The sequence below is a fragment of the Mercenaria mercenaria genome, chromosome 5 (assembly GCF_021730395.1).
Source record: "Mercenaria mercenaria strain notata chromosome 5, MADL_Memer_1, whole genome shotgun sequence".
In the NCBI taxonomy this organism is placed as follows: domain Eukaryota; kingdom Metazoa; phylum Mollusca; class Bivalvia; order Venerida; family Veneridae; genus Mercenaria; species Mercenaria mercenaria.
The window spans coordinates 61,093,177-61,104,344 of NC_069365.1; the positions used below are offsets into that span (position 1 = coordinate 61,093,177).

The 11,168-nt window shown below is 36.0% G+C and overlaps 1 protein-coding gene across 1 annotated transcript in view; it reads right to left on the reverse strand.

The window, feature by feature from the left end:
• LOC123557392 (deoxycytidylate deaminase-like) overlaps positions 1-6,226 on the reverse strand; it is a 42,494-nt gene extending 36,268 nt beyond the window's left edge. Inside the window, exon 1 of the mRNA XM_053544641.1 lies at positions 6,174-6,226. Within this exon, the coding sequence (XP_053400616.1) occupies positions 6,174-6,226 (53 nt within the window). The remainder of the gene's footprint in view (positions 1-6,173) is intronic.
• Positions 6,227-11,168: the final 4,942 nt, after the last annotated feature.

Sequence of the window (11,168 nt, forward strand, 5' to 3'; positions counted from 1 at the left end):
GATCAGTGGCGAAACTGCAAAATAATTTAAAAGGTGTAAGAAACATTTTGCAGAATACTGTTTTAGTTGAAAACAAGGCAGTCTGAAAGACAGCTAAATCCCCCGCCACTGCTATGGATAGTGAAAGGGTAAACCTTTGATTTTAGCTGTGACCTTGACCTTGAACTGACATGGCTGACTCATGAATTCTACACAACGTCTTGATGAGGTGATCATTTGACCCAAGTTTCATGAAAATCATTCAAGGGGTTTAGGAGATACAGAGCTGAAACCTTTGACCTTCAGTTGTGACCTTGACCTTGAGTTGACATGGCTGACTCATGAGTTCTTGATGAGGTGATCATTTGACCCAAGTTTGATGAAAATCCTTCAAGGGGTTTAGGAGATACAGAGTGGACACAAAATGGAAGGCTCAAACCTTCGACCCTTAGTTGTGACCTTGACCTTGAGCTGGCATGGTTGACTCATAATTTCTGCAAATCATTTTGATGAGGTAATCATTTTACCCAAGTTTTATAAAATTCCTTCAAGGGGTTTAGGAGATATAGAGCGGACACAAAATAGAAGGCTCAAACCTTTGACCTTCAGTTGTGACCTTGACCTTGAGCCGACATGGCTGACTCATAAGTTCTGCACATCACCTTGATGAGGTGATCGTTTGACCCAAGTTTGATGAAAATCCTTCAAGGAGTTTAGAAGATATAGAGCGGCCACAAAATGGAAGGCTCAAACCTTTGACCCTAAGTTGTAACCTTGACCCTGAGCCAGCATGACTGACTCATGGGTTCTGCACATCATCTTGATGAGGTGATCATTTGACCCAAGTTTGATAAAATTCCTTCAAGGGGTTTAGGAGATATAGAGCGGACACTAAATGGAAGGCTCAAACCTTTGACCTTGAGTTGTGACCTTGACCTTGAGTCGACAAGGCTGACCCATGGGTTCTGCACATCGTCTTGGTGAGGTGATCATTTGACCCAAGTTTTATAAAATTCCTTCAAGGGGTTTATGAGATATAGAGCGGACACAAAATGGCAGGCTCAAACCTTTGACCTTGAGTTGTGACCTTGACCTTGAACCGACAAGGCTGACCCATGGGTTCTGCACATCGTCTTGATGAGGTGATCATTTGACCCAAGTTTCATGAAAATCCTTCACGGGGTTTAGGAGATATGGACCGGACACGATTTTGTTACGGACGGAAGGACGGACGGACGGACAGACGGAAGGACGGACAGACGCAGACCATTCCTATAATTCCTCCGCCACGGCGGGGGATTATAAAGATAAACAAAGTTGATGTAATGAAGACATCGCTGACGTTTGCCGGAATGCTTTCCCTATACAAGATACCAGTTTCATATTTGGTACATTTGTATCAGAATCATGAAACTTAGCATGTCTTTGTTGACTCCAAATCAGTTTGGAGTTATGGCAAAATTTCTTTTCACAACTATCGTATATATACTGATAGACATATCACTTGAATAATATATCCAATCATAATGATATTTTGAAAGTGTGTTACCACCAACCATCTGTTTTTAATAAATACTTGAACCATATATTGCACATGCAATATTATGCGCATACCAAGTAAAATATAAAGATTAAGAAAGAATATGGTTTTAATGCAATGCTTTTCAAAATTTGCTTCAAATACATGTCAAAATACATTGTTTGGCATTTACACATTAAAAAATAATCAAGGGGAGGATACCCCGACCCCCTCCCCTCATTACATCTGCGTATGCTGTGTTCTTGTAATTCCGTGGCTCTTAATTGCCAAAACTGTGCATGCGCGTTTGATGTTAGGTATTCACAGGTTGTTTTTTAACCAAAAGTAGCTGCAACCTTTCAATAAAAACATGCTATGTCAAACAAGAGATCACAGAGTGATCTTGGCGCCCACCATTGAGCCATTTTTGAGTGTTCCAATTTCAAGACTAGCTCAATGTCAAAAAAATCAAGGTCAAATTTCATTTCGGTACACAACACTGTGCATGTGGTCTATGCATGTGGTCCATGCATGTGGTCCAAATTTGAAAGCTGTAGCTTGACAAATGTGAAAGTAGGTCACAAGATCATTGTCAAGGTCAAAGTTCATTTCAGTATACAAAACAATGCATGTGCTTCAAATCTGGAGGCTGCAGCTTGAGAAATGTGAAAGTAGGTACTAGGTAAAAATCAATGTCAAATTTCAATTCAGAACACAAAAATATGCATGTGGTCCAAATTTGAAGCCTGTAGCTTCAGAAATGTGAAAGTAGGCCACTAGGTCATTCTCAAGATCAAAGTTCATTTCGGTACATAAAACTATGCAAGTGGTCCAAATTTGAAGGCTGTAGCTTGAGAAATGTGAAAGTAGGTCACTAGGTCAAAATCAAGGTGAAAATTCATTTCGAAAACATAAAACTATGCATGTGGTCCAAATCTGAAGCCTGTACCTTCAAAAATGTGAAAGTAGGTCACTAGGTCAATGTCAAGGTCAAAGTTTTTTTACATGCACAAAACTATGCATGTGGTCCAAATTTGAAGGCTGTAGCTTGAGAAATGTGAAAGTAGGTCACTAGGTCACAATCAATGTCAAATTTCAATTCGAAACACAAAACTATGCATGTGGTCCAAATTTGAAGCCTGTACCTTCAAAAATGTGAAAGTAGGTCACTAGGTCAATGTCAAGGTCAAAGTTTTTTTTTTGGTACACAAAACTATGCACGTGGTCCAAATTTGAAGGCTGTAGCTTGAGAAATGTGAAAGTAGGTCACTAGGTCAAAATCAATGTCAAATTTCATTTCGGAACACGAAACTATGCATGTGGTCCAAATTTGAAGCCTGTACCTTCAAAAATGTGTAAGTAGGTCACTAGGTCAATGTCAAGGTCAAAGTTTTTTCCAGTGCACAAAACTATGCATGTGGTCCAAATTTGAAGGCTGTAGCTACAGAAATGTGAAAGTAGGTCACTAGGTCAAAATCAAGGTCAACTCAAGTCAAGGTTCATCTTGCCACTCAAAACTATACATGTGGTCCAAATTTGAATAGGTATTGTAGGTTATTAACAAGATTTTCAAAGTTTTTCCCTATATAAGTCTATATGAACCATGTGACCCCCGGGGCGGGGCCATATTTGACCCTAGGGGGATAATTTGAATAAACTTGGTAGAGAACCACTAGATGATGCTACATTACAAATATCAAAGCCCTAGGCTTTGTGGTTTGGACAAGAAGTTTTTCCCTATATAAGTCTATGTAAACTATATGACCCGCAGGGCGGGGCCATATTTGACCCTAGGGGGATAATTTGAACAATCTTATTACAAGACCACTAGATGATGTCAAATACAAAATATCAAAGCCCTAGGCCCTGTGGTTTTGGACAAGAGGTTTTTCAAAGTTTTTCCCTATATAAGTCTATATAAACCATGTGAACCCCAGGGCGGGGCCATACTTGACCCCAGGGAAATAATCTGAACAATCTTGGTAGAGGACCACTAGATGATGCTTCATACCAAATATCAAAGCCCTAGGCCCTGTTGTTTTGAACAAGAAGATTTTTAAAGTTTTTCCCTATATAAATCTATGTAAATTATAAAAAATAAACAAAGGGCCATAACTCACTCAAAAATTGTTGAACCAGTCTGATTTTCAGGGGGACACAACTAGGGTACCAATACATCATTCTGACAAAGTTTGGTCAAAATCCCCCTGGTAGTTTCTGAGGAGATGCGATAACGAGAAATTGTTAATGGACGGAAGGACGGATGGACGGAAGGACCACGGACCACGGACGTAGAGTGATTTGAATAGCCCACCATCTGATGATGGTGGGCTAAAAATCAACAAGATATGACAGAAAATGAAAAATCTCACCTCATGTATTGGTCTACATTGGTCTGGATCAGCTTGCAGCTTCTCATTGAATCCGTGGCTCTGATTGGCTAATTGATGGTCCCTATGGTGAAGGGTACCTTGACAAATTACACTGCTCAGTATTTAGTTAGGGGACTGCTAAATGTGTTTCTACAATTTTGTCACAATTGGTTTGCATGTTTGTATTTTGACAAAAGTTTTTGTATGCCACCCTCTTTTTCTTTAGCATTGAAAAGTTTTTTTTCACATTTCCATATTTTTAAGTAAATAAGCTATACTTACCTGTTTATATATATTGCGCATTTTTGGATGCTCATAAATAGGGCTGTCATCGATAGAAACGATATCGATGTATCAACGATATTTTTTTGTCGATCGATTATCGATTCCCATTTTCAAAAATCGATATTTTACAGAGAGAAAAAACTATCCAGATAAACACTCAGACCCTCAAAAACAATTAAGCTTACAAAGTTGTAAATTTAGATAAATGCAAAAGAGAAGTGAAGGCAAAATAAAAATGAAAGATTTTATTAATTTTTATTTGTTTCTTTTATTTTCATAAATACAAATACAACACAATCAAACAGTAATATGAAAAGTAGGCAATAAAACTAAAAATAGCATTTACAGGAAGGTATATAGTATGCATATGAACAAATAGGTTGTTAATCTAACTTAATAATCGATATATCGATGTATCATCGATATTTGTCTTCTGATATATCGGTATCGTCGATATGCCTAAGACCCAATCAATGACAGCCCTACTCATAAATCTTTGTTTACTTTTCCAAGAAACTTGCATGAACTTCGGACATGCACGGCAGCAGCACAAGCGTAATTTTGAGAGCCACGGAATGAACGAGAAACCACGGAATATCGAGAATAAGGTATACTATAAACTTCATAATGAAGAATGCCCCAGCTATGTGCCTGAATGAGTAAGGCTAGATTGCCCATACACTAAATTTAAACAACAATTGAATTGTATTGTTTTGCATGTCACTGTGGTTTAGTATCATACATAGTGTAAAGTAATTCTTTTTAAGGTAGCAGGGTACACTTCGAATTTTGGCCCCCGTCAATATTTGTAATAATTAGAACTTCGTGATTTTAGATGTCTGTAAATCAAGGTGAGAGATAATTATTAATTCTTTAGAAAATTTATACAGCCGATACATGTAAAATTCTGATATCAGTTGTAAAACTAACCGCTGGTAGCTTTGTATGAATCAATGAGACACCTTTTCGCGGAAAAATTCAAATCACGGAAGGGTTCTGTGCTTGTTGATTCTCAGGAACATTTTCGCTATTTTGTGAAAAAAGGAGCTGGATGGGCCCCCATTCCGTTTATATCCTGAAGTTCAGTAAGGACTATTAAACAGGTCCCAGAAAAGTCACAAATTAGCTATTTGATACTGACATGTACTGAACAATTCTTATTGGTTTTATAGCTATTTCTAGCTATATATAGCTAGATTTAGCTATATAGCTAATTTGTGACTTTTCTGGGACCTGTTAAATTGAGAAATGCAATAAAATTGGGCATTGTTCTGGCAGCGGGATCATTGCAAGCTGTTCAAAAAGTGCAAAATTGATGATTTTGGCATGCTATTTTTCATGGATGGTGTAAACCTTTCGTTTAGATAACTTTCTTTATTCTTGTATGAGAATCCTGATCTTGTCATTAGGCGTTAAAAAAAAATTGTTTGTTTCCGGTATCCCGACCTACCCTAAATTTTTGGCCCGACCCTAAATGTTTTTATGGCCTTGGAGAATATTTTTTTCAACTTTTTAACAAAAAGATGCAAAACTGCACTTTTTATGCTTTAAACATGGCCAGTGATGTTAGAAATCAACTTACTGATGCTCTAAAGGCATAACCCCCTTATTTGTAATCATTTTTTGACAAAAAAATAATTTCCGAAAAGTCTCAATAAAAAAAATTTCCACAAAAAAAAAAAATTTCCGACCTACCTACCCTAATTTTTTTGAGCATGTTACCAGAAACAAAGAATTTTTTTTCGGCCCGAATTAAAAGCACAAAACATGCACGCAATTTATAAAATGGCCACCCTGATTCTGCTCATAAGGGAAGTGCAATATTGCGACTCGCTACATGTAAGACTGTCCGTGCCCAAAATTTTCGAATCTAAGTGTACCCTGCTACCTTAAACTATAACCTCGATGAGCTCGGTTACGATACTGATTGTGTACGAAACGCTTAGTATTAATATGAGCCGACACAGTTTCACCAACGTATGAACATCAATAAATTTAATGTATTTATAGTTACTTACGAGCTAGATTCTGAATCAGCTTTGCAAATTGTACTGTCATTGCTTTGAGACATCGTTTTGTTAGTCTTTTTTTCCACAGTCTTAAAATGTGGGGAAACACTACATTTGCGGGCTAAAGGTCAGAGACCACCAATTCAAAAAGGAAGTGTCTAGGGTTATTAATAAAACCCGGCCACGCCCGGCCCGGACCAAACCACGGAAATAGCCGATTCCGATTGTACGGAAACCACCGGAAACTTACGGACGGTAGGCTAATATAATTACGAATGAATGGTGATACCGTCATCTTAATCAAGGCAAATTTATGAGTATTTTATTTCATTATTACAGAAACTTACGGACGGGAGGCTAATATAATTACGAATGATATCGTGTCGATATCAACTTACATATTTCGAATTTAGTAAAAAACACTGAACTTTATCATGCCCGCGAGGAACTTCTTTGATGAATGGGTTAAGACTGCGTGTTCTTTCTGGTTGCAAAAACGTCTTAATATAATTTGTAAACTTGTGCACAGGAAGTCGTTAAACATTATATATATAGCGTTGTTTTGACGAGCCTTCTAATTATTTCCCGAAATTTTGTATCGTTATCATTATATACTATTTTATAATCACGTATGTCCAAAAAGTTGTTATCTTTCGAAGAAAGGAATTCCTCTCAGGCCTCAAAGAATTTTTGTTTCACCTGTGCATTTCTAAAGCCTAAATAATTCTTTGTGTCCGGTAACATGCCTAAAAATAGGTAGTAAATAGGCAGATTTTTTAATACTTTTTTGTTCAATGAGACTTTACGGAAATTATTTTTATGTTAAAAAAAATGAATACGAATAATTTCTAATATCACTGACACTTTTTTAAAGAATAGAATGAGCAGTTTTTTAAAACTTTTTATTAAAAAAGTTTTTAAAAAATCTCAAAGACCATAAAACATTTAGGGTCATCTGGAACAACTGATACGTATTAGACCCTCCTGGGGTCATGTAAAAATTTTAGGATAGGTCGGGATACCGATTACGCACGAAGAATGCAGCGTTGAATATTGAAAAGTTTTACACACGGTACCCCATATTTTCAAAATATTCCTGTATAAATATATAGAAACATACTGAGATAGGTTTGTTCACGCAATATTCTGAGTATCTCTGGAACTTTGTCGACTGAATTGATGTACGATGAAAGTCACAAATTGAATATATTGTGGTACATTGCAGTTTGTGGCATAGTCTTTGCACTTTCGATAACCGATTTCGTATTCGGCAGGTTGCTATGATGTTTTAACATTTTTTTTTTCAAGTTTGCAAGTAATCTCTGAATAAACTGACTAACTTAAGTTATATTCAAATTAGTTCAAAACTATATAGAGTAGAATCGAGATACAAATTTTACCTTTTTTTCATTTTTGTACAGATGTCTCGTAATCCGGAGGTCGCGGGGTTGAATCCTGTCAGGGATTTTGACCGTGACTCCAGCAGTCCTTTCTTTCGGTGTGAGTACTGGTTAGTTTCCAGGAAGCAGTCATCGAGTGTATTTGACGTTAGTTGGTGAACCAAAACTCGACGCGAAAAAAGAAATCTTTTAAATGGGAACAAAATTACCATTTAACTGCACTCAATTATATAGAACGATTCACACTGTTTCGTGAAAAAGACCAAGTAACTTGTTAAGGTTCGTTTTGATATTTACCAATGCTCTAAACTTTCAGATTATGCATTTAGATGCTTCAAGATTAAACTTCAATGGTTAGACATATCTTGCAAAACTTAGCAATTTATTTAGGTTGATTTGATATATTATTGTATACAGAATGCCCTTTCAGTCAGTTTGCTAGTGCTCAGCATTTTTGATACATAACAACAGAAGAATCGTTTGAGCCCGCTAATCATAATTTACAAATAAGTCTGGAAAAAAGCAAAATAAAACTTTGTATGGATGTTGTTTCTTCAAATCTGACAAATTTCTTCATTAATATTTTTTGTAAATTTATCAGTATCACAGTGTACTGCAGACGATTTACTCTAACATTGCTTACTTTACTATAGTCACGTGACCACAGCGGAAGTGAACTGTACTTGGATCTATATTGAGCAGCTTTAATGCTGTCGCATTCTGAGACCCTACGTTTTGTGAGTTTTTCATTGGTAGAACCAAACCTATTGTAATTATGCAAATTAAAATGTTGCTCTTTTTTATATACAGAGTAATTGCACGATAGTTTGTAGTTTTTTACGAGGGATCTGAGTGTAATTCTCCAGCTAAAATGGTTTGTTAAACTGTCCATGTGTGGCCAAATCCATAAAGCATCTCAGAAAAGTTTTAACCTTACACATGTTTTCAACTTTACGGTAAAGAAAGTGTAATGAGCGGGTTTTTCCAAAAAACAAGTTGTATTCTTCATAACTTGTTTAAATAATAGTAAAAGTTGATCTTCACCCGATAAAAGGGCCCGCCCGCTTAGCTCAGTAGGTAAGAGGGATCCTCGGGCGGGGCGTATGTTCTACGTGACTATTTGATATACGACATTGTGTCTGAAATCATTAGTCCTCCACCACTGATAATTCGAGTGGGGAAGTTGGCAGTTACTTGCGGAGAACAGGTTTGTACTGGTACAGAATCCAGGAACACTTGAAAGGTTAACTGCCCGCCGTTACATGACTGAAATACTGTTGAAAAACGGCGTTAAACCCAAAACAAACAAATCACCCGATAAAACATTGTATTGAAAAGGTAAAATTCGTACTTCTTACGCAAATCGCGTCGAGAAATCACATTTTAGCCCTCAACCCTAAATATATAATAGTTGTGACGTTTCTGTTTTTACGGAGATTAATTTATTTTTGGAGTTGTCCAATATATCCAAACGATAATTATGTTTCATTTGGTGTAACAGGCCCATTGAAACCTATATGTTTTCAAATGGAATGGCTAAGTAGTGCGTTTTTTTTAACAAATACAATTATGATAAAAAAAATTGAATTGTAATATGAGCGAAAGATGGGGTCTCCTTCGTTTTCGCGGTATTGTCTTAATTTTCTCCTACCCTATTTTCACGCGCAGGTATTGTACCCTCAATTGTTACATATACAAATTTACAACAGCATAAATTTCATTTTAATTATATTCTTATTTTGTTAGCTATTTTCGATTTCTTTCCGATCTTTATTGTTACGAGGTGTATACCTGAATACATGTTACACACAAAAGCGGCGTAATGAAAAACATAATATAGTACTTCTTATTAAACATTTTACTGATCGTTCGCCGCTCAGTATGTATCTTTTATTTTCTGAAAATGTTCCTGAAATGTTTTTGAATGAAATAAAATTATAAAATGACTACCAGGTTCATTTTCATGCTGCAGTGCTAGAAAATTTTTTACTGTGCATATCAAAGTCCCGACCAACTTAAAAGTCAGAATTAGCCGGGAAGAATTATTTCCTGTTGTGGCTTTTTAGGATTTTAAGCCCATTTTCGTCAACATTTTATTATACATTTACATTTTGAATACTAAACTCTTTCTCTACAGTAACTTACAATTGTCGCATTGAAAAATATTAGTCACGGATAGAGTTATTTCGAGGGATCACCCTCTCAGGAATACATTATTTATTTTATTATACCGGAAAATAAATGAAATGGTTTATTTAACGTTAAAAAAGTTATTACTTACCAAATAATGAAGACAAAATTAAGGAGGCTTTACTAGTAAGCATTTAGATTGTCGCGACTTTGCTGTATAAAAAGACTTTTTGATAAGTATAGTCTTGAGGTTACATATCGCTGTATTTATGGGCATACTTCAACAAAATCAGCAGCAGTAACATTCGGAAAACGGCGATAACTACGGAACATATAATGAGAGCACTCATTTCTTAGTAGTTAGTAGTTAGTTAATTTCCAATCCGATGGTGATAGTTTCAGTTTAATATTTGATAAAAAAATGTTTTCAAAATGTTGCATGTAGAACAAATCATTCAAAAGCAGAAAAGAAAAATAGGCCGGGTTTACACATCTATGAACACAAGATAAAGTAATTTAATCCTATGTATAAATAAGCGCATCGTCTTGTAATCAGTACGAAAGTATCGATCTCTCATAGGGGGACATGAAAATGTAATATCGCATGCGCAGAAAAACAAAATAGCGTTGTTGCGCATGGGATATAAGAATAATTATTTTTATCATTAAATCAATATTTATAGTCCTTTCCATTTTTCTAGATGCAGTCAAAAGTTCAACGATAAAAAGTCGGAGAGTATTTTCTCGAAGGCGGAGTCAAACACACATATTGACCTCCAGCTGTGACGCCCACACGTTATTACGTTAAAACAATGCGACGTCGTATACAATTAACTACGAATTTCAAAGATGACCTAAGGCTGCAGACATTTGTATCTAATGTTTATACTTATGAGTAGGCTGGATTTAATAATAAAACAATTGTCGCCTTTTATGTGTGATCGTTATGTGGATTTATCGACCTGTATACCGATATCAAGTCGATAAATTCGCCCGAGGTTGATATTGCTTTTATCAGGCCGATAAATCCACATATGAGCCACGCCATGAGAAAACCAACATTGTCTATTGCGATTAGAGAAACCGTTAGCAAACAGCATGGATCCTGACCAGACTGTGCGGATGTTGGTTTTCACATGGCGCGGCTCATATCGACCTCACCAAAAGGCAATTATTGTATAATATGATTAGTTGCGCAGAAGTTGAAAATAACGATTTTGCGCACGAGATATAAAAACACTTGTAAATATGATATATTATTCAAGTTAAACTAGTGGGAAAATTGCATTGGACATTGTGTGGGGTATAATAATTTAACATCTGAATTGCACACATTTGTAATCCATTTTACAAACAAAAAAGTTACCATCGTGTGAATAGTTGTATAAGCATAAGCTGAAAAAGTTCGTAGTCCGACCAGACCGGTTTTTTTTTAATTCTGTGTTAAAAAGATATGCTAGTATTATTTCAAATA